The following is a 24,880-nucleotide window of genomic DNA, read 5'->3' as shown; positions in this document are numbered from 1 at the left end:
AACTCTTCTCTCATGACTGATGCTCAGAACTGGATGCTGGAAATACCACCTTGGACACCCAGAAGGAGAGCAGTGATGGTGGGGACAGGGATGAAGGTAAGGATGCTGTGAGGATGGGGGTGAAAACAAAAATCCTGTGTTACACTGCAGCCTCTGAGTTAATGTGGTCCTGAGGAATGTGCTCCTACTTTACTCCTTCCTTACTCAAATAATTATAAACAGCCTCATTGGTGCCAGGAACTGTGTGAAGTGCTAGGGGTAAACAGAAGACATGCTCTCACGGTGATGAGAGCCACCTGGATAGAAGAGAATTAGACGTGTTGACCAATAGAGGAAAGGAAATAGGCACACTCTGCTGAGGGTGGGGAGAGAAGAACTGTGAGGAGACTGAAGACATTCAGATGTAGACACAGCCCAGCCCTGCAGGAGTCCTCCTCGGACATCAGAGTTTCAGGGAACACTCTTCGTGTGTCCTCTGCAAAAAGAAAGGAACTTGTTGAGTGCCATCAGTGTAGCCCCAGACCTGGACAATGGTCAACCTAATAGATCCTGTATTTTAAAAAAAATATGGAACCACATTCCCAAATCACAAAGAAGGAAATGAGTTTTCTAAGCCTAGGTGGGGTGCTCAGGAGCACTGCAGACCTGCCCTGGAGGGTGGCTGAATCAGTGTTCCCATCTAAGAAAGAGAAGCATGTGATCAGGCTGAGATGACCACAAAGAGGCATCAGGGGTTGACCTTCTGCCATTCTCTCCCTGGTTTCACAGGACACTGCAGCCTCTCCTCCTGGCAGCAGCGAGGGGGAGGACACTGTGCAGGGTGAATGGTGTGTGGCCCCCTGAGCTCCCCACCTCTTTCCCCAGCCCTTCCCCTCCTCCTGTGCCCTGCCCCCTGTCTTACCACAGGGACTATGCGTTTGGATGGCAGGTCTGCCTGCAGTCCTCCAATGTCAGGAAGTTGTTTCTGTTTCCTCCACAATCGCCATATAAAAACATCTCACAGTACCCGGTCTGGGTATTGAAGAAGTACCTGACCATCGTGGCCTTGCAGACACCCACAAATTTAGGCTCCATGCAGAAAGCAGGCATAGAAGTTGGTGAAACTAGAGGGACAATGGCAGAGTTATGAGGATGGTCATCACTGCTCCGTACAAGGACAACAACTAGAACCACCGGTTTGTTTGCAAGAGAGAATGTTAGGGTTGTGGAGTGTGGTCAAATTGAAATGCCCATGTGAAAACACCCCTTCTGGGGCAGAATATGAATGTTGCTAGGGATGGCATGATATAGTAATCATGTACAAATGTATATCTCCTCATTAAGTCTTTTAAGAAAGATAGGTATAATGCCTCTGATAAGCTGAAGAACATCTATAAGACTTCTGAGGTGGTCCAGTGGTTAGGAATCTGTATTCCAATTAAGTAGTCCTAGGTTCAATTCCTGGTCAGGAAACTCAACTTTCAAATGCTGTAGACAGTAAGGCGGCAGGGCATAAATTCTTTATACTTATAACTGGAACTCTGTTCAAAGGATGTATGTAACATATTTCCCCTCTTCAGGTGAGGAAATTGCAGATAACTTTTCCCATGAAACAAAGCATGTGGATGGTAGAGTCAGGACAAGTTGCTATGGTGTCACACAACTCATCGGATATAATATATGATTCTACCAGGAATTCAGGGAACACAGTTTACTTGTAAGAGTTTCTGGAGCTAGCAACCTACTTTTATTACTTCCTTGTATATACGGTAACCTAAGCCCCCAAATCAAAGGGCAGACTGAGCCTGGGTTTATCCTATCACAAATATATGGTGTCTCTACCAACATTAAGCCATTCTCCAAACACCCACTGGGTGTCCCCCAGTCAGTTGATGTCTGGTATGAAATCTATGCAGTTACTGCAGATCCCACAGGTTGAGCACCCAAGACTGTCCTCACTTTAGTGCAAGCAACGTGGTCCGCACTTAGTTTTGCTTGTGACCAAATGGTTAAAATGGAGAGGTCCATGATCCCAACTCCATGTTCAATAACTGAGTGTTAATGATGACCAAACTTTGGACAACACTTACTTACTGTTCCCAGATGAAGATACATGAAACGTTCACAGTGAAATGGAGGAGAGGAGTAGGGAAAAGGGGCAGTGAAGGTGTGTGGAGCCTCCATTCCCCAGGGAACACAGCACCCTCACAATGGTATTGACCACCCAGCAAACTCTGAACCCAGATATTTATGCCCTGTTCAGGTTTCAATAAATAGTCTTACTGATTGAATCATTGGTCATTGATCTGAACCTCAGTGCCCTTCCCTCTTCCCCAAGGCGCAGACACTACAAACCTTTCATCTCCTCATTGAGTGTTGAGTATTCCATATTGAGCGTAGGAAATTCCTCTTGCGTATGGTTATCAAACTGTATTCCGGAAATCATCACCTGACCTATGAAGGAGTGTAAATTTCAAGAGTTTCAGGAGGCCTGGTCCATGAAACAGGAAAAGGATCAAACATGGGTAAGATAATAACAGTCAAAAGACAACAAGGGAAACGGCCTGGAGACTTCCACTATATTGTATCAGCCTTGCTCCCACAGGCTACCCCACAAGGGCTGTGTTTCTTGCTTTCCCTGCAATTGCCCTCCTCCATGGTTTGACATCTTTTGATTACTCTTAACAACACAGGAATAAACATTATTTGATAGAGAAATATTTTTACTTGGCCACAGCAAGTAGGTAGAGAATATTTTTTCAGATTACACATTGTGGTTGTGAGTGGACAAATCTGGTCGTGACACATGGATAAACTGTTTCTATTCATAACTCGTAATCTATTCTAAGAACTAATGTAACATGTTTCCCCTGTTCAGATGAGGAAACTGCTGATAACTTGCCCAGGACACAAGCATGTGGGCGGCCTGGTCAGGACAAGATACTGTCATGTCACATCACATTTGATACACTATTGATTGGCTAGGAACTTGACAACATAAATAACGGGTGAGCGTTTCCAGGGCTTACTTTCACTACTCACCTCTCCCCAAGCCTCAACAGAGCCCTCACATCACAGGGGAGGGTGAGCCTGGGTGAGTCTATTTTTCCTGACAAAAAATACGTGGTTTTTCCACCAACCATCCAATTCCCAGCACCCAACAGGCCTCCCACTGTCCATTGACTTCTGATATCATATCTGTGGAGTCAGGGCCGAAGGCATAGGTTGAGGTATCAAGACTGCTCTGACCTCAGATGCCAGCCTTGTGTTCTCGAGTTATCATGTTTCTGACCAAGTGACTGAAACTTGGAATTTCCATGACTCCACCTCCATGCTCAAAAACTCGATCGAACCAGCGACCAAATTCAGAAAACTCTTAATCACTATTCTCATATTAACATACAGGAAAAAACTCAGAAACCATGAAATGGAGGAGATCTTTCATACATGGGAGAAGTGGAGATGGACAGAGCCTCCATGCCTTCCTGAGCAGAGCACCCTCGCCTCATGACAGTTTCTTCCCACCTCATGAGCTCTCTGAGCCAATATTTATGGATTTTTATTGAGGTTTCACTCAATAGGCATATGTATTGAATTGTCAGCCAGTGGTGACTGATCTCAGTCTCAGTGCCCTCCTCTCTCCCCATAGGTGCAGAAAGTTCCAACCTTTAAGGGCTTTGTTGACTATTTCGGCCAATCCTGTTAGTATACTGGCTCCCTTTCCGAAAATCTTGGTACCTAAGAAAAACAAACATTTCAAAAATTTTCACGACCGTTGGACCATAAACCAGGACAACGTTCAAATGTGAAAAATAAAATGATAGGAAAAAGTGGACAAAGGAAAAGGCCTGGAAAATTTGCTAATATTATTCAAGGCTTGGTCCCATGAGCCAAAGGCTTGTTTGCATCCTTTCCCAGCAGTTCCATTTCTGAGTGGTCAGGGTTTGTGTGATTAATTTTTAAATAAAGGGATAATCATTATTTGACCCATAAATATTCTTTCTTTCTGGCCCCAAATAAGTAGGTAGAGAAATATTTCATGAACATATCCTGTGGAAAATAACCAAACATGGCCTTGAAATGTGAATAAACTGCTTATATTTATGACTGATAATATGTTCAGTGGAGAAGGAAATGGCAACCCACTCCAGGATTCTTGCCTGGAAAACCCCATGGACAGAGGAACCTGGCAGGCTTAGTCCGTGGGTGGCAAAGAGTCGGACACGACTGAAGAAACTTCACTTCATGTTCAAAGGACTCATGTAGTGCTTATCTGCTATTCAGATGAGGACTATAGATGACTTGCCAGAGGACACATGGCATGAGGGTGAAAGGGTCTGAGCAAGATACACGCTGTCACACCCACTGATACACTCTGCTATTCTGAAGGGAACTCTGAAAATACTGATAACTGGTAATGGCTTCTGGGTGCAGTGTCCCACTTTCATTACTCCCTGGCCCAGCACTCACCTGAACTCCCAAAGCACAAGGGAGAGTGACTTGGGTTTCCTTGACACCAAATATGTGGTGTCTCTTGAAACAACATCCAATTCCCCAAACACCCACTGGGCGTGCCACAAGGCAATTTAATTCGGAGAGGAAATCGGGGGAGTGAGTATACATTCTGCATGTTGAGGTCTCAGAACTGTCCTCACTTCAGATATCAACCATGTGGGCACATCGCTCATGATTTGACAAAGTGTCTAAAACTGGGAAGTTCCAGTACCTCACCTCCATGTTCAATAACTCAATTAAACTGATGACCAAACTCAGGAAGACAACTCAAATGTGGATCTCACAATAATATTAAGGATAAATCTAGACACATCAAAATGAACAGATGTGCAAGGCAAAGTGGAAGTGGAGTTGTGGGGAGGCTCCACGTCCTAGAGAACACAGAACCCTCATATCAACAACCTCGCTAATTTAACAGCCCAAAAGCTTTCTTAATGCCAACTTTTATGGATTCTTATTCAGGTTTCATTAAACAGGTATTTTGATTGAATCATTGGCCAGTGGTTACTGGTTCCAAAAATCAGGGCCCTCTCCTCTCCCCAAAAATACAAGAAGATCAAACCTTTAATCACACCGCCGAGGATACTTTTGACCACGTGTACTACTGAACGCTTCTCAAGTACCCGTTTATGGCTTGTCTCCACACCTATGAAAAACAGAAAATTCCAGATTTCAGGAGGCCTGGTCTGAACTAAAACAAGGATCGAATATGCCTAATAAAATGGTAGTGAAGAGTGGACAAAGGAGGGAACAAACATGGATAATAAACAATATACAAAACGGGACATGGGAAAGGGACTGGAGACTTTCCTAATAATTTCTCAGCTTTAGTATCAGGAGTCAACCTACAGAGGACTGTTTTACAAATTCCCTGCAGAACACTCATACCAAGTTTTTCTCATTTCTTTTCATGATAGCAGGATACTCCTTATTTGACACCTAAATATTTATCCTTGCCCAAAGTAAGAAGGTAAAGAAATTTCTTGAGATTTATACATCCTGGTGGAACCTGCACAAAACTCACCATGAAACATTTATGTAATGTTGAGGTCTCAAGATACAGATTTATTGATTGAATTATTGGTCATTAGTCATTGATCTCAATCTCACTTCCCTTTGCTCTTCCCCCGAGGTGCAGAAAATACAAACCTTTATTCTCCTCACTGAGTGTTGAGTATTCAATCTGGAGTGTCGGCAATTCCTCTTGTGTGTGGTTATCGAATTGTATTCCGGAAATCATCACCTGACCTATGAAAGAGGGTAAATTTCAAGAGTTTCAGGAGGCCTTGATGATGGAAATAAGAAAAGGATCAAACATGGATGAGATAATAACAGTCAAAAGACAACAAGGGAAAGGGCCTGTCACTTTCATTATGTTGTATCAGCCTTGCTCCCACAGTCTACCCCACGAGGGCTGAGATTCTCACTTTCCCTGCCGTGGCCCTCCTACATGGCTCAGCACCTTTTGATTACTCTTAATAATACAGGAATGAACACTATTTGATAAAGAAATATTTTCCCGTGGCCAAAGCATGCAGGTACAGAATCTTTCTTCACAATTACACATTGTGTTGGAAAATGGACAAATCTGCTCTTGACACATGAATACAGTCTTTTTATTTGTAACTCATCATCTATTCTAAGGACTAATGTAACCCTGTTCCACTCTTTTGGAATCCTGTTCCAAAACTAATATTTCCCTTGATCAGATGAGGAAACGGCAGATGACTTGGTCAGGACAGAAGCATGTGGGTGGCCAGGTCAGGACAACATGCTGTCATGTCACAACTAATTTGATACACGATAGATTGGTTAGGAACTCAACAATACAGAGGACGGTGAGAGTTCCCAGGCCCAGGGTCTTACTATCACTACACACCTCGCCCCAAGGCTCACCTGAGCCCTCAAATCACAGGGGAGGGTGAGTCTGGGTGAGTCTATTTCTCCTGACACCAAATACATGGCTTCTCCACCAAGCATCCAATTTGAAACACCCAGCGGGCTGCCCCCTGTCCAGTGATTTTTGATACAGTATCTGTGGAGTCAGGGCCGATGCCACAGGTTGAGGTATCAAGGCTGCCCTGACTATAGATGCTAGCCATGTGTTCTCGAGGTATCATGCTTCTAACCAAGTGACTCAAACTTTAAATTTCCATGCTTCCAACTCCATGCTCAAAAAGTCAATCAAACCAGTGACCAAACTCAGGAAACCCTTATTAAACTGTTCTCAGATTAACGTAGTACAAGGAAAAACTCAGAAACAGTGAAATGGAGGAGATCTTTAGGGCACAGGAGGAGTGGAGATGGACGGAGCCTCCATGCCTCCTGAGCAGACACCCTCACCTCATCACCGTTTCTTCCCACCTCATAAAGTCTCTGAACTAATATTGATATAAGGATTTTTACTGAGGTTTCACTCAAGAGTCATATGCATTCAATCGTCAGCCAGTGGTAACTGATCTCAGTCTCAGTGCCCTCCTCTCTCCCCAGGGGTGCAGAAAGTCCTAACCTTTAAGTGCTTTCTCAACTATTTCAGCCAATCCTGTTAGTACGCTGAATCCCGTTGCAAAAATCTTGGTACCTGTGAAAGACAAACATTTCAAAAATGTCAGGAATATTGGACCATGAACCAGGACAATGTTCAAATATGAAAAATAAAATGATAGGCAAAGAAAGACAAAGGAAAGGACTGTGGAATTTTCTAATATTGTACAAGCCTTGGTCCCATGAACCAACCACACAAGGCCTGGGTTTCGTGCTTTCTCTGCAGTTGCCTTTCTCAGTGGTCCAGGTCTGTGTGACTAATTTTTAAATAGATGGATATTCATTATTTGACAATAAATATTCTTTTTTTCTGGCCCCAAGTAGGCAGGTACAGAAATCTTTCATGAACATATCCTGGTGTAAAAATTACTAAGAATGGCTGTGAAATGTGAACACTCTTTATATGTATGACTCGTAATATGATCAAGGAACTCATGCAACACTTATCTGCTGTTCAGATGAGGACTATAGATGACTTACAATAGGATACATGGCATGAAGGAGCCAGGGTTGGAACAAGATACTTCCGTGTCACAACTCACTTGATATACTATACTATCCTACTCTGCCAGGAACACTGAAAATACTGAGAACAGGTAATAGGTTCTGGGTGCAGTGTCCCACTTTCATTATTCCCTGGCCCAGCACGCACCCAAGCTCCCGAAGCACAAGGGAGAGTGACTTGGGTTTCCTAGACACCAAATGTGGAGTCTCTAGAAACAATATCCAATTCCCCAAACACCCACTGGGTATGCAACAAGGCAATTTAATTCAGAGAGGAAATCAGGGGAGTGAACATGCATTCTGCAGGTTGAGGTCTCAGAACTGTCCTCATTTCGGATGCCAGCCATGTGCGCTCATCCCTCATGATTTGACAAAGCGTCTAAAACTGGGAAGTTCCATTACCCCACCTCCATGTTCAATAACTCAGTTAATCTGAAGACCAAACTCAGGAAGTCCATTCACATAGGGATCACACCTTACTACTAAGAATGATTCTAGGCACACCAAAATGAGTAGATGTGCAAGGCAATATGGAAGTGCAGTTGTGGGGAACAGCCATGTCCTAGAGAACACACGACCCTCACATCACCACCCTCCTGTTTTAACAGCCCAGAAGCTCTCTGAATGCCCACAGTTGTGGATTCTTCTTGAGGTTTCACTAAACAGGTGTTTTGATTGAATCACGGGCCAGTGGGCCCTGTTCCCAGTCTCAGTGTCCTGTCCTCTCCCCAGAGGTGCAGGAAGAACAAACCTTTAAGCACACCACCGAGGATGCCTTTAACCACAGGTAGTACTGAGCGCTTCTCAAGGCCATGTTTATGGCTTGTCTCCACACCTAGGAAAGACAGTAAATTCCAAGAGTTCCAGGAGGCCTGGTCCATGGACTAAAACAATGATCACATATGGATAACAAAGTAGTCATCAAAAATGGACAAATGAGGGGAAAAAATATGGATAATATGGAATAGTCAACAGAGAATGTAGAAAAGAGCCTGAAGACTTTCCTAATAATGTCTCAGCTTTGGTATCAGGAGGCAACATACACAGGGCTGTTTCTTACATTCCCTGCAGAGTATTCATCTCAGTATGTTCTAATTGTTTTTCATGATAGAGGAATACTCATTATTTGACACCTAAATATTCTTTGTGGCCCAAAGTAAATAGGTAAAGAAATTTTTTAGATGAATACATACTGGTGGAACATGTACTAAATTCACCAGGAACTATCTGTGCACAGTTGAGGTTTCAACAAACAGGCTTATTGATTGAATCATTGGTCTTTGGTCATTCATCTGAATCTCAGTGCCCTCCCCTCTTCCCTCAGGTGCCAAAAATACCAACCTTCATTCTCCTCACTGAGTGTTGAGTATTCAATCTGGAGTGTTGGCAATTCCTCTGGCGTGTGGTTATCGAATTGTATCCCGGAAATCATCACCTGACCTATGAAAGAGAGTAAATTTAGAGTTTTAGGAGACCTGGTCCGTAAAACAAGAAAAGGAACAAACATGAATAAGATAATACCAGTCAAAAGACAGCCAGGGAAGGGGCCTGGAGACTTTCCCGATATTGGACCAGCCTTGCTCCCACAGGCGACCCCACAAGGGCTGTGTTTCTTGCTTTCCCTGCAGCTGCTCCCCTTGTGACTCGGATCTTTTGATTACTCTTAATAATACAGGAATAAACATTATTTGATAAAGAAATATTTATACTTGGCAACAGAAAGTAGGTAGAGAATTTTTTTTCTTTCAGCTAAAGGCATTGTGTTGTAAAATGGACAAATCAGGTTGTGACACATGAATAAACACTTTCCTTTCGTAACTGGCCATCTGTACTAAGAGCTCATGTAACATGTTTTCCCTGTTCAGGTGAGGACACTGCTGATGACTTGCCCAGGAGTAAGAAAGTGGGTTACCTGGTCAAGACAATATACAATGATGTCACAACCCATTTGATACACTATTCATTGGCTAGAAACTCAACATTACAGAGAACTAGTGAGAGTTTCCAGGTCCAGGGGCTGACTTTCACTACTCACCTCTCCCAAGCCTCACCTGAGCCATCAAATCACAGGGCAGGGTGAGTCTGGGTTTTTTCCTGACACCAAGTATGTGGTTTTTCCAACAACAATCCAATTCCCCACACCCAAAGGGCGCCCAGTGTCCATGCATCTCTGAGACCGTATATGTGGAGTTAGTGCTGATGCCACAGGTTGAGACATCGAGACTCCCCAGACTTCAGATGCCAGCCACATGTTCTCAGGTCATTATGTTTCTGAACAAGTGACTAAAACTTGAAATTTCCACTCTACCTCCATGCTCAGAAACTCAATCACACCAGTGAACAAACTCAGGAGAACTCTTAATCACTGTTCTCAGAGTAACGTACAGGAAAAAACTCAGAAACAGTGAAATGGAGGAGATCTTTAGGGCTGGGTGTAGTGGAGTTGGATGCAGCCTACATGCCCTTCTGAGCACAGCATCCTCAACTCATCACCATTTAGCCCCTCTTTATAAGCTCTCTGAGCCAATATTTATGGATTTTTAATGAAGTTTCACTCAAGAGTCGTATGTATTGAATCATCAGCCAGTGGTGACAGACCTCAGTCTCAGTGCCCTCCTCTCACCCCAGAGGTGCAGAAAGTCCTAACCTTTAAGTGCTTTCTTGACTATTTCAGCCAATCCTGTTAGTATACTGGCTCCCTTTCCGACAATCTTGGCACCTATGAAAGACAAACATTTCAGGAATATTGTACCATGAACCAGGACAGTGTTCACATATGAAAAATAAAATGATAGGAAGAGGTAAGACAGAGGAAAGGCATGGAGAATTTTCTAATGTTGTACAAGCCTTGGTCCCATGAACCAACCACACAAGGCCTGTGTTTCATGCTTTGCCGGCAGTTGCTCTTCTCAGTGCTCCAGGTCTAGGTGATTCATTTTTAAAAACAGGAATAATCATTACTTGTCCCATAAATATTTGTTCTTTATGGCCCCAAGTAAGTAGCTACAGAAATATTTCATGAACATTTACTGCTGTAAAATGATCAAACATGGCAATGAAATGTGAATAAGCTATTTATATTGATGACTCATAGTATATTCAAAAACTCATGCAACAATTATCTGCTGTTCAGATGAGGACTATATTTGACTTGCTGGAGGGCACACAGCATGAGGGTGACAAGGTTCAAAAAAGTCACTACCCACTTGATATACTACCCTATTCTGCCTGGAACTCCGAAAATACTGATAACTGGTGACAGCTTCTGGGTGCAGTGTCCCATTTTCACTAGTCCCCTGGCCCAGCACTCACCTGAGCTCCCAAAGCACAAGGGAGAGTGAGTTGGGTTTCCTTGACACCAAATATGTGGTGTCTCTAGAAACAACATCCAGGTACCCAAACACCCACAGGGTTTGCCACACGGCAATTTAATTCAGAGCTGAAACTGGGGGAGTTAACATACATTCTGCATTTTGAGTCTCAGAATTGTCCTGAGTCAGAAGCCAGCCATGTGTGCCTATTCCTCATGATTTGACAAAGTGTCTAAAACTGGGAAGTTCCATTACCCCACCTCCATGTTCAATAACTCAGTTAATCTGATGACCAAACTCAGGAAGACCACTCACATAGGGATCATGCCTAGTTATTAAGGATAATTCTAGGCACACCAAAATGAGGAGATGTGCAAGGCAATGTGGAAGTGGAGTTGTGGGGAACCTCCATATCCTAGAGAACAGAGGAACCTCACATCACCACCCTCCCTGTTTTAACAGCCCAGAAGCTCTCTGAATGCCCACAGTTGTGGATTCTTCTTGAGGTTTCACTAAACTGGAATTTTGATTAAATGGTGGGCCAGTGGGCACTGTTCCCAGTCTCAGTGCCCTTCCTCTCCCAGAGGTACAAGAAGAACAAACCTTTAAGCACACCACCGAGGATGCCTTTAACCACAGGTAGTACTGAGCGCTTCTCAAGGCCATGTTTATGGCTTGTCTCCGTACCTAGGAAAGACAGTAAATCCAAGAGTTCCAGGAGGTCTGGTCCATGAACTAAAACAATGATCACATATGAATAACAAAAGAGTCGTAAAAATGGACAAATGAGGGAAAAAGTATGGATGATATGCAATAGTCAAAAGAGAATGTGGGAAAGGGCCTGGAGACTTTCCTAATAATGTCTCAGCTTTGGTATCAGGAGGCAACCTACACAGGGCTATTTCTTACATTCCCTGCAGAGTATTCATCCCAGCTGGCTCTAATTATTTTTCATGATAGAGAAATAGTCATTATTTGACACCCAAATATTCTTTGTGGTGCAAAGTATGGGGTAAAGAAATTTTTTAGATGAATACATACTGGTCAACATGTACTAAATTCACCATGAAATATCTATGCACAGTTGAGGTTTCAACAAACAGGCTTATTGATTGAATCATTGGTCGTTGGTCATTGATCTGAATCTCAGTGCCCTCCCCTCTTCCCTCAGGTGCCAAAAATACCAACCTTCATTCTCCTCACTGAGTGTTGAGTATTCAATCTGGAGTGTTGGCAATTCCTCTGGCGTGTGGTTATCGAATTGTATCCCGGAAATCATCACCTGACCTATGAAAGAGAGTAAATTTAGAGTTTTAGGAGACCTGGTCCGTAAAACAAGAAAAGAAACAAACATGGATAAGATAATACCAGTCAAAAGACAGCCAGGGAAGGGGCCTGGAGACTTTCCCGATATTGGACCAGCCTTGCTCCCACAGGCGACCCCACAAGGGCTGTGTTTCTTGCTTTCCCTGCAGCTGCTCCCCTTGTGACTCGGATCTTTTGATTACTCTTAATAATACAGGAATGAACATTACCTCATAAAGAAATATTTTCCCTGGCCAAAGCATGCAGGTACAGAATCTTTCTTCACAATTACACATTGTGTTGGAAAATGGACAAATCTGTTCTTGATACGTAAATAAAGTCTTTATACTCATAACTTGTCATTTGTTCTAAGAACCAATGTAACACTGTTCCATTCCTTTGGAACCCTGTACCAAAACTAATATCTCCCTTGATCAGATGAGAAAATGGCAGATGACTTGGTCAGGACAGAAGCATGTGGGTGGCCAGGTCAGGACAACATGCTGTCATGTCACAACTAATTTGATACACGATAGATTGGTTAGGAACTCAACCATACAGAGGACTGGTGAGAGTTCCCAGGCCCAGGGTCTTACTATCACTACACACCTCGCCCCAAGGCTCACCTGAGCCCTCAAATCACAGGGGAGGGTGAGTCTGGGTGAGTCTATTTCTCCTGACACCAAATACATGGCTTCTCCACCAAGCATCCAATTTGAAACACCCAGCGGGCTGCCCCTGTCCAGTGATTTTTGAGACCATATATGTGGAGTTAGTGCTGATGCCACAGGTTGAGACATCGAGACTCCCCAGACTTCAGATGCCAGCCACATGTTCTCAGGTCATTATGTTTCTGAACAAGTGACTAAAACTTGAAATTTCCACTCTACCTCCATGCTCAGAAACTCAATCACACCAGTGAACAAACTCAGGAGAACTCTTAATCACTGTTCTCAGAGTAACGTACAGGAAAAAACTCAGAAACAGTGAAATGGAGGCGATCTTTAGGGCTGGGTGTAGTGGAGTTGGATGCAGCCTACATGCCCTTCTGAGCACAGCATCCTCAACTCATCACCATTTAGCCCCTCTTTATAAGCTCTCTGAGCCAATATTTATGGATTTTTAATGAAGTTTCACTCAAGAGTCGTATGTATTGAATCATCAGCCAGTGGTGACAGACCTCAGTCTCAGTGCCCTCCTCTCACCCCAGAGGTGCAGAAAGTCCTAACCTTTAAGTGCTTTCTTGACTATTTCAGCCAATCCTGTTAGTATACTGGCTCCCTTTCCGACAATCTTGGCACCTATGAAAGACAAACATTTCAGGAATATTGTACCATGAACCAGGACAGTGTTCACATATGAAAAATAAAATGATAGGAAGAGGTAAGACAGAGGAAAGGCATGGAGAATTTTCTAATGTTGTACAAGCCTTGGTCCCATGAACCAACCACACAAGGCCTGTGTTTCATGCTTTCCCGGCAGTTGCTCTTCTCAGTGCTCCAGGTCTGGGTGATTCATTTTTAAAAACAGAAATAATCATTACTTGTCCCATAAATATTTGTTCTTTATGGCCCCAAGTAAGTAGCTACAGAAATATTTCATGAACATTTACTGCTGTAAAATGATCAAACATGGCAATGAAATGTGAATAAGCTATTTATATTGATGACTCATAGTATATTCAAAAACTCATGCAACAATTATCTGCTGTTCAGATGAGGACTATATTTGACTTGCTGGAGGGCACACAGCATGAGGGTGACAAGGTTCAAAAAAGTCACTACCCACTTGATATACTACCCTATTCTGCCTGGAACTCTGAAAATACTGATAACTGGTAACAGCTTCTGGGTGCAGTGTCCCACTTTCGTCATGATTTGACAAAGTGTCTAAAACTGGGAAGTTCCATTACCCCACCTCCATGTTCAATAACTCAGTTAATCTGATGACCAAACTCAGGAAGACCACTCACATAGGGATCACGCCTAGTTATTAAGGATAATTCTAGGCACACCAAAATGAGGAGATGTGCAAGGCAATGTGGAAGTGGAGTTGTGGGGAACCTCCATATCCTAGAGAACAGAGGAACCTCACATCACCACCCTCCCTGTTTTAACAGCCCAGAAGCTCTCTGAATGCCCACAGTTGTGGATTCTTCTTGAGGTTTCACTAAACTGGAATTTTGATTAAATGGTGGGCCAGTGGGCACTGTTCCCAGTCTCAGTGCCCTTCCTCTCCCAGAGGTACAAGAAGAACAAACCTTTAAGCACACCACCGAGGATGCCTTTAACCACAGGTAGTACTGAGCGCTTCTCAAGGCCATGTTTATGGCTTGTCTCCGTACCTAGGAAAGACAGTAAATCCAAGAGTTCCAGGAGGTCTGGTCCATGAACTAAAACAATGATCACATATGAATAACAAAAGAGTCGTAAAAATGGACAAATGAGGGAAAAAGTATGGATGATATGCAATAGTCAAAAGAGAATGTGGGAAAGGGCCTGGAGACTTTCCTAATAATGTCTCCGCTTTGATATCAGGAGGCAACCTACACAGGGCTGTTTCTTATGTTCCCTGCAGAATATTCATCCCAGCTGGCTCTAATTATTTTTCATGATAGAGAAATAGTCATTATTTGACACCCAAATATTCTTTGTGGTTGAAAGTATGGGGGTAAAGAAATCTTTTGAGGTGAATACATCTTGGTGGAACATGCACTAAATTCACCACGAAATATTCATACACAGTTGAGGTTTCAATAAACAGGCGTACTGATTGAATCATTGGTCATTGATCATTGATCTGAATCTCGGCACCCGTCCCTCTTCCCCGAGCACAGAAAATACAAACCTGTGTTCTCCTCACTGAGGGCTGAGTATTCAATCTGGAGTGTTGGCAGTTCCTCTTGTGTGTGGTTATCAAATTGTATTCCGGAAATCATCACCTGACCTATGAAAGAGGGTAAATTTCAAGAGTTTCAGGAGTCCTTGGTGATGGAAATAAGAAAAGGATCAAACATGGATGAGATAATAACCGTTAAAAGACATCAAGGGAAAGGGCCTGGTCACTTTCATTATGTTGTATCAGCCTTGCTCCCACAGTCTACCCCACGAGGGCTGAGATTCTCGCTTTCCCTGCCGTGGCCCTCCTATGTGGCTCAACATATTTTGATTACTCTTAATAATACAGGAATGAACACTATTTGATAAAGAAATATTTTCCCTGGCCAAAGCATGCAGGTACAGAATCTTTCTTCACAATTACACATTGTGTTGGAAAATGGACAAATCTGTTCTTGATACGTAAATAAAGTCTTTTTATTCGTAACTTGTCATTTGTTCTAAGAACCAATGTAACACTGTTCCATTCCTTTGGAACCCTGTACCAAAACTAATATCTCCCTTGATCAGATGAGAAAATGGCAGATGACTTGGTCAGGACAGAAGCATGTGGGTGGCCAGGTCAGGACAACATGCTGTCATGTCACAACTAATTTGATACATGATAGATTGGTTAGGAACTCAACAATACAGAGGACTGGTGAGAGTTCCCAGGCCCAGGGTCTTACTATCACTACACACCTCGCCCCAAGGCTCACCTGAGCCCTCAAATCACAGGGGAGGGTGAGTCTGGGTGAGTCTATTTCTCCTGACACCAAATACATGGCTTCTCCACCAAGCATCCAATTTAAAACATCCAGCGGGCTGCCCCCTGTCCAGTGATTTTTGATACAGTATCTGTGGAGTCAGGGCCGATGCCACAGGTTGAGGTATCAAGGCTGCCCTGACTATAGATGCTAGCCATGTGTTCTCGAGGTATCATGCTTCTAACCAAGTGATTCAAACTTTAAATTTCCATGCTTCCACCTCCATGCTCAAAAAGTCAATCGAACCAGTGACCAAACTCAGGAAACTCTTAATCACTGTTCTCAGATTAATAGTACAAGAAAAAACTCAGAAACAGTGAAATGAAGATCTTTAGGGCACAGGAGGAGTGGAGATGGATGGAGCCTCCATGCCTCCTGAGCAGACACCCTAACCTCATCACCATTTCTTCCCACCTCATAAAGTCTCTGAACTAATATTGATATAAGGATTTTTACTGAGGTTTCACTCAAGAGTCATATGCATTCAATCGTCAGCCAGTGGTAACTGATCTCAGTCTCAGTGCCCTCCTCTCTCACCAGGGGTGCAGAAAGTCCTAACCTTTAAGTGCTTTCTTGACTATTTCAGCCAATCCTGTTAGTATGCTGGCTCCCTTTGCGAAAATCTTGGTACCTATGAAAGACAAACATTTCAAAAATGTCAGGAATATTGGACCATGAACCAGGACAATGTTCAAATATAAAAAATAAAATGATAGGCAAAGAAAGACAAAGGAAAGGACTGTGGAATTTTCTAATATTGTACAAGCCTTGGTCCCATGAACCAACCACACAAGGCCTGGGTTTCGTGCTTTCCCGGCCGTTGCCTCTCTCAGTGGTACAGGTCTGTGTGACTAATTTTTGAAAAGAGGGATAATCATTATTTGACAATAAATATTCCTTTTTTTCTGGCCCCAAGTAGGTAGGTACAGAAATCTTTCATGAACATTTCCTGGTATAAAAATGATTAAGAATGGCCATGAAATGTGAACATGCTGTTTACATGTATGACTCATAATATGTTCAAAGAACTGATGCAACACTTATCTGCTGTTCAGATGAAGACTATAGATGTGTTGCAAGAGAACACGTGGCATGAAGGAGCCAGTTGGAACAAGATACTTCAGTGTCACAACCCACTTGATATACTATCCTACTCTGCCAGGAACACTGAAAATACTGAGAACAGATAATAGGTTCTGGGTGCAGTGTCCCACTTTCATTATTCCCTGGCCCAGCAAGCACCCGAGCTCCCAAAGCACAGGGGAGAGTGACTTGGGTTTCCTTGACACCAAATATGTGAAGTCTCTAGAAACAATATCCAATTCCCCAAACACCCACTGGGTGTGCAACCAGGCAATTTAAATCAGAGAGGAAATCAGGGGAGTGAATATACTTTCTGCAGGTTGAGGTCTCAGAACTGTCCTCATTTCAGATGCCAGCCATGTGCGCCCATCCCTCATGATTTGACAAAGTGTCTAAAACTGGGAAGTTCCATTACCCCACCTCCATGTTCAATAACTCAGTTAATCTGATGACCAAACTCAGGAAGTCCACTCACATAGGGATCATGCCTTGTTATTAAGGATAATTCTAGGCAAGCCAAAATGAGGAGATGTGCAAGGCAATATGGAAGTGCAGTTTTGGGAAACCTCCATGTCCCAGAGAACACACGACCCTCACATCACCACCCTCCTGTTTTAACAGCCCAGAAGCTCTCTGAAAGCCCACATTTGTGGATTCTTCTTGAGGTTTCACTAAACAGGTGTTTTGATTGAATCAGGGGCCAGTGGGCCCTGTTCCCAGTCTCAGTGTCCTGTCCTCTCCCCAGAAGTGCAGGAAGAACAAACCTTTAAGCACACCACCGAGGATGCCTTTAACCACAGGTAGTACTGAGCGCTTCTCAAGGCCATGTTTATGGCTTGTCTCCACACCTAGGAAAGACAGTAAATTCCAAGAGTTCCAGGAGGCCTGGTCCATGGACTAAAACAATGATCACATATGGATAACAAAGCAGTCATCAAAAATGGGCAAATGAGGGAAAAATTATGGATAATATGCAATAGTCAAAAGAGAACACGGGAAAGGGCCTAGAGACTTTCCTAATGATGTCTCAGCTTTGGTATCAGGAGGCAACCTACACAGGGTTCTTTCTTACATTCCCTACAGAACATTCATCCCAGTTTGTTCTAATTATTTTTCATGATAGAGGAATACTCATTATTTGACACCTAAATATTCCTTGTGCCCCAATGTAACTACGTAAAGAAATTTTTTAGATGAATACATATTGGCCCGAACATACACTAAATTCACAATGAAATATTTATACACCGTTGAGGTTTCAACAAACAGGCTTATTGATTGAATCATTGGTCTTTGGTCATTCATCTGAATCTCAGTGCCCTCCCCTCTTCCCTCAGGTGCCGAAAATACAAACCTTCATTCTCCTCACTGAGTGTTGAGTATTCAATCTGGAGTGTTGGTAATTCCTCTGGCGTGTGGTTATCGAATTGTATCCCGGAAATCATCACCTGACCTATGAAAGAGAGTAAATTTCAAGAGTTTCAGGAGATTTTGTCTGTGAAACAAGAAAAGAAACAAACATGAATAAGATAATACCAGTCAAAAGACAGCCAGGGAAAGGGCCTGGAGACTTTCCTTATATTGTATCAGCCTTGCTCCCACAGGCTACCCCACAAGAGCTGTGTTTCTTGCTTTCCCTGCAGCTGCTCCCCTCGTGGCTTGGATCTTTTGATTACTGTTAATAATACAGGAATAAACATTATTTGATAAAGAAATATTTATACTTGGCCACAGTAAGTAGGTGGAGAATTTTTTTTTTCAGCTTAAGGCATTGTGTTGTAAAATGGACAAATCAGGTTGTGACACATGAATAAATGCTTTCCTTTCGTAACTGGTCATCTGTATTAAGAACTCATGTAACATGTTTCCCCTGTTCATATGAGGAAACTGCTGATGACTTGGCCAGGAATAAGCACGTGGGTTGCCTGGTCAAGAGAATATACCATGATGTCACAACCCATTTGATACACTATTGATTGGCTAGGAACTCGACAATACAGAAAACTGGGTAGAGTTTCCAGGTCCAGGGACTTACTTTCACTACTCACCTCTCCTCAGCCTCACCTGAGCCATCAAATCACAGGGCAGGGTGAGTCTGGGTTTTTTCCTGACACCAAGTATGTGGTTTTTCCAACAACAATCCAATTCCCCACACCCAACGGGGCGCCCCGTGTCCATTGATCTCTGAGACCATATATGTGGAGTTAGTGCTGATGCCACAGGTTGAGACATCGAGACCTCCCAGACTTCAGATGCCAGCCATGTGGTCTCAGGTATCATGTTTCTGAACAAGTGACTAAAACTTGAAATTTCCACTCTACCTCCATGCTCAAAAACTCAATCGAACCAGTAACCAAACTCAGGAAAACTCTTAATCACTGCTCTCAGTGTACATTACAGGAAAAATCTCAGAAACAATGAATACGAGGAGATCTTTAGTGCACGCGAGGAGTGGAGTGGACGGAGCCTCCATGCCTTTCTGAGCAGAGCAGCTTCATCTCACAACCGCTTCTTCCCCTCTCATGAGTTTTCTGAGCCAATATCTATTGAGTTTTATTGAGGTTTCACTAAGAGTTCAGTATGTATTCAGTCGTCAGCCACTGGTGACTGATCTCAGTCTCAGTGCCCTCCTCTCTCTCCAGGGGTGCAGAAAGTCCTAACCTGTAAGTGTTTTGTTGAGTATTTTAGCCAGTCCTCCTAGTATAGTGGCTCCCTTTCCGACAATCTTGGAACCTATGAAAGACAAAAATTTCAAAAATTTCAGGAATATTGTACCAGGACAATGTTCACATATGAAATGGCCACATATGAAAAATTAAATGATAGGGAAAAGTGAGAAAAGGAAAGGCTAGCGGAATTTTCTAATATTGTAAAATCCTTGGTCCCATGAACCAACCACACAAGGCCTGGGTTTCATGCTTTCCCAGCAGCTGCTCCTCTCAGTGTTCTAGGTCTCTGTGATTAATTTTTTAAACAGAAGGATAATCATCATTTGAGCCATAAATATTCTTGCTTCTGGCCCCAAGTAAGTAGGTAGAGAAATCTTTCATGAACATTTCCTGGTGTAAAATGACCAAACATGGCCATGACATGTGAATAAGCTATTTATATTTATGACTGGTATCATGGTCCAAGAACTCATGCAGCACTTATCTGCTGTTTAGGTGAGGACGGTGGATGACTTGCCAGAGGACACATGGCATGAGGGTGACAGGGTCCGAACAAGATACACGCTGTCACAACCCACTGATACACTCTCCTATTCTGAAGGGAACTCTGAAAATACCGATATTTGGTAATGGCTTCTGAGTGCAGTGTCCCACTTTCATTACTCCCTGGCCCAGCACTCACCTGAGCTCCCAAAGCACAGGGGAGAGTGACTTGGTTTCCTTGACACCAAATATATGGTGTCTCTAGAACAACATCCAATTCCCCAAATACCACCTGGGTGTGCCACAAGGCAATTTAATTTGGAGAGGAAATCAGGGGAGTGAATATACATTCTGCATGTTGAGGTCTCAGAACTGTCCTCACTTCAGATGCCAGCCATGTGCGCCCATCCCTCATGATTTGACAAAGTGTCTAAAACTGGGAAGTTCCATTACCCCAACTCCATGTTCAATAGCTCAGTTAATCTGATGACCAAACTCAGGAAGACCACTCACATAGGGATCGCACCTTGTTATTAAGGATAATTCTAGGCACACCCAAATGAGTGGATGTGCAAGGCAACATGGAAGTGCAATTGTGGGGAGCCTCCATGTCCTAGAGAACACACGACCCTCACATCACCACCCTCCCTGTTTTAACAGCCCAGAAGCTCTCTGAAAGCCCACATTTGTGGATTCTTCTTGAGGTTTCACTAAACACGTGTTTTGATTGAATCATGGGCCAGTGGGCACTGTTCCCAGTCTCAGTGCCCTGTCCTCTCCCCAGAGGTGCAGGAAGAACAAACCTTTAATCACACCACCGAGGACACTTTTAATCACATTTTTTACTGAGCGCTTCTCAAGGCCCTGTTTATGGCTTGTTTCCACACCTAGGAAAGACAGTAAATTCCATGAGTTTCAGGAGGCCTGGCCATGAACTAAAACAACGATCAAATATGGATAATAAAATCTTCGTCAACAGTGGACAAATGAGGGAACAACAATGGATAACACACAATAGTGAAAATGGGAAAGGGCCTGGAGACTTTCCTAATAATGTCACAGCTTTGGTATCAGGAGGCAACCTACACAGGGCTGTTTCTTACATTCCCTGCAGAGCATTCATCCCAGCTTGTTCTAATTATTTTTCATTATAGAGGAATACTCATTATTTGACACCTGAATATTCCTTGTGCCCCAATGTAACTATGTAAAGAAATTTTTTAGATGAATACATATTGGCGGAACATGCACTAAATTCACCATGAAATATTTATGCACAGTTGAGGTTTCAACAAACAGGCTTATTGATTGAATCATTGATCATTGATCATTGATCTGAATCTCAGGGGCCTTCCCTCTTCCCCGAGGTGCCGAAAATACCAACCTTCATTCTCCTCACTGAGTGTTGAGTATTCAATCTGGAGTGTTGGCAATTCCTCTGGCGTGTGGTTATCGAATTGTATCCCGGAAATCATCACCTGACCTATGAAAGAGAGTAAATTTAGAGTTTTAGGAGACCTGGTCCGTAAAACAAGAAAAGGAACAAACATGAATAAGATAATACCAGTCAAAAGACAATAAGGAAAAGGGCCTGGAGACTTTCCCGATATTGGACCAGCCTTGCTCCCACAGGCGACCCCACAAGGGCTGTGTTTCTTGCTTTCCCTGCAGCTGCTCCCCTTGTGACTCGGAACTTTTGATTACTCTTAATAATACAGGAGTAAACTCTATTAGATAAAGAAAATTTTTACTTGGCCAAAGAAAGTAGGTAGAGATTTTTTTTTTTTTTTCAGCTTAAGGCATTGTGTTGTAAAATGGACAAATCAGGTCATGACACATGAATAAACTCTTTCCTTTCATAACTGGTCATCTGTTCTAAGAACTCATGTAACAGGTTTCCCCTGTTCAGATAAGGAAACTGCTGAAGACTTGGACAGGAATAAGCAAGTGGGTTGCCTGGTCAAGACAACATACGATAATGTCACAACCCATTTGATACACTATTGATTGGCTAGCAACTCGACAATACAGAAAACTGGGTAGAGTTTCCAGGTCCAGGGACTTCCTTTCACTACTCACCTCTCCCCATGCCTCACCTGAGCCATCAAATCACAGGGCAGGGTGAGTCTCGGTTTTTTCTTCACACCAAATATGTGATTTTTCCAACAACCATCCAATTCCCAATGGCCACCCAGTGTCCCATTGACCTTTGAGACCATATCTGTGGAGTTAGTGCTGATGCCACAGGTTGAGGTATCGAGACTGCCCAGTTCAGATGCCAGCCACGTGTTCTCAGGTATCATGTTTTTGAACAAGTGACTATAACTTGAAATTTCCACTCTACCTCCATGCTCAAAAAGTCAATCAAACCAGTGAACAAACTCAGGAAAACTCTTAATCACTGTTCTCAGCATAACGTACAGAAAAAAAACTCAGAAACAGTGAAATGGAGGAGATTTTTAGGGCATGGCTGTAGTGGAGTTGGATGGAGCCTCCATGCCCTCGTGAGCACAGCACCCTCAACTCATGGCCATTTAGCACCACCTTATAAGCTTTCTGAGCCAATATTTATGGATTTTTATTGAGGTTTCACTCAAGAGTCATATGTATTGAATCATCAGCCAGTGGTGACTGATCTCAGTCTCAGTGCCCTCCTCTCACCCCAGAGGTGCAGAAAGTCCTAACCTTTAAGTGCTTTCTTGACTATTTCAGCCAATCCTGTTAGTATGCTGGCTCCCTTTGCGAAAATCTTGGTACCTATGAAAGACAAACATTTCAGGAATGTCAGGAATATTGGACCATGAACCAAGACAATGTTCAAATATGAAAAATAAAATGATAGGCAAAGAAAGACAAAGGAAAGGACTGTGGAATTTTCTAATATTGGACAAGCCTTGGTCCCATAAACCAATCACACAAGGCCTGGGTTTCATGCTTTCCTGGAAGTTGCTTTTCTCAGTGCTCCAGGTCTATGTAATTCATTCTAAACAGAGGGATAATCATTACTTGTCCCAAAAAGTATTCATTCTTTCTGTCCCCAATTAAGTATTTACAGAAATGCTTCACAAACATTTACTGGTGTGAAATGACAAAATATGGCCATGAAATGTGAATAAATGTTTATATTTATGACTTGTAATATGTTCAAAGAACTCATGGAGCACTTATCTGCTGTCCAGATGAGAACTATACATGACTTGCCAGAGGACACATGGCATGAGGGTGACAGGGTCCGAACAAGATACACACTGTCACAACCCACTTGATACCCTCTCCTGTTCTGAAGGGAACTCTGAAAATACCGATAACTGGTAACAGCTTCTGGGTATAGTGTCCCACTTTCATTACTCCCTGGCCCAGCACTCACCTGAGCTCCCAAAGCACAAGTGAGAGTGATTTGGGTTTCCTTGACACCAAATATGTGGTGTCTCTAGAAACAACATCTAGTTACCCAAACACCCATGGGGTGTGCAACAACACAATTTAATTTGGAGTGGAAATCGGGGGAATTAACATACATTCTGCATGTTAAGCCTCAGAATTGTGTCGAGTTCAGGAGCCAGCCAATGCGACCATTCCTCATGATTTGACAAAGTGTCTAAAACTGGGAAGTTCCATTACCCCACCTCCATGTTCAATAGCTCAGTTAATCTGATGACCAAACTCAGGAAGACCACTCACATAGGGATCTCACGTTAATATTAAGTATAATTCTAGGCAAACCAAAATGAGGAGATTTGCAAGGCAATGTGGAAGTAGAGTTGTGGGAAGCTCCATGTCCTAGAGAACACACAATCCTCACATCACCACCCTCCCTGTTTTAACAGCCCAGAAGCTCTCTGAAAGCCCACATTTGTGGATTCTTCTTGAGGTTTCACTAAACACGTGTTTTGATTGAATCATGGGCCAGTGGGCCCTGTTCCCAGACTCAGTGCCCTGTCCTCTCCCCAGAGGTGCAGGAAGAACAAACCTTTAAGCACACCACCGAGGATGCCTTTAACCACAGGTAGTACTGAGCGCTTCTCAAGGCCATGTTTATGGCTTGTCTCCATACCTGGAAAGACAGTAAATCCAAGAGTTCCAGGAGGCCTGGTCCATGGACTAAAACAGCGATGACATATGGATAAAAGTATAGTCATCAACAGTGGACAAATGAGGGAACAAATATGGATAATATGCATTAGTCAAAAGAGAATGTGGGAATGAGCCTAGAGACTTTTTTTATAATGTCTCAGTTTTGGTATCAGGAGTCAACATACACAGGGCTGTTTCTTATATTCCCTGCAGAACATTCATCCCAGCTTGCTCTAATTATTTTTCATGATAGAGGAATAGTCATTACTTGACACCCAAATATTCTTTATGGCCCAAAGTAAGTAGGTAAAGAAATTTTTTAGATTAATACATCTTGTCAGAACATGCGCAAAATTCACCATGAAATGTTTATGGACTGTTGAAGTTTCAAAAATGGTAGTTATTGATTGAATCATTGGTCTTTGATCATTGATCCGAATCTCAGTGCCCTTCCCTCTTCCCGGAGGTTCAGACACTACAAACCTTTAATCTCCTCACTGAGTGGTGAGTATTCAATCTCCAGTGTTGCCAGTTCCTCTTGTGTGTGGTTATCAAACTGTATTCCCGAAATCATCACCTGACCTATGAAACAGAGTAAATTTCAAGAGTTTCAGGAGACCTGGTCCATGAAACAAGAAAAGGAACAAACATGGATAAGATAATATCAGTGAAAAGATAACAAGGGAAAGGGCCTGAAAACGTTCGGTATTTTGTATCAGCCTTGCTTCCACATGCTACCCTACAAGGGCTGTATTTCTTCCTTTCCCTTA

At 43.0% G+C, this 24,880-nt stretch overlaps 1 protein-coding gene across 1 annotated transcript; it reads right to left on the bottom strand.

Moving 5' to 3' along the window:
• Positions 1–897: 897 nt before the first annotated feature.
• On the bottom strand, positions 898–24,088 carry LOC110149141 (trophoblast Kunitz domain protein 1-like). The gene is given in 18 exon segments (XM_070471826.1): positions 898–1,103; positions 2,335–2,433; positions 3,646–3,717; positions 5,057–5,140; positions 5,644–5,742; positions 10,190–10,261; positions 11,457–11,540; positions 12,042–12,140; positions 13,388–13,426; positions 13,429–13,459; positions 14,419–14,460; positions 17,680–17,732; positions 18,239–18,337; positions 19,546–19,617; positions 20,840–20,923; positions 21,421–21,519; positions 22,722–22,793; positions 24,007–24,088. Coding segments are annotated over 18 exon segments (1,488 nt in total).
• Positions 24,089–24,880: the final 792 nt, after the last annotated feature.

Source organism: Odocoileus virginianus, chromosome 9, assembly GCF_023699985.2.
Source record: "Odocoileus virginianus isolate 20LAN1187 ecotype Illinois chromosome 9, Ovbor_1.2, whole genome shotgun sequence".
Lineage (NCBI taxonomy): Eukaryota > Metazoa > Chordata > Mammalia > Artiodactyla > Cervidae > Odocoileus > Odocoileus virginianus.
The sequence above is the reverse complement of the archived record's forward strand: the minus strand, read 5'-3'. Positions and strand labels throughout refer to the sequence as shown.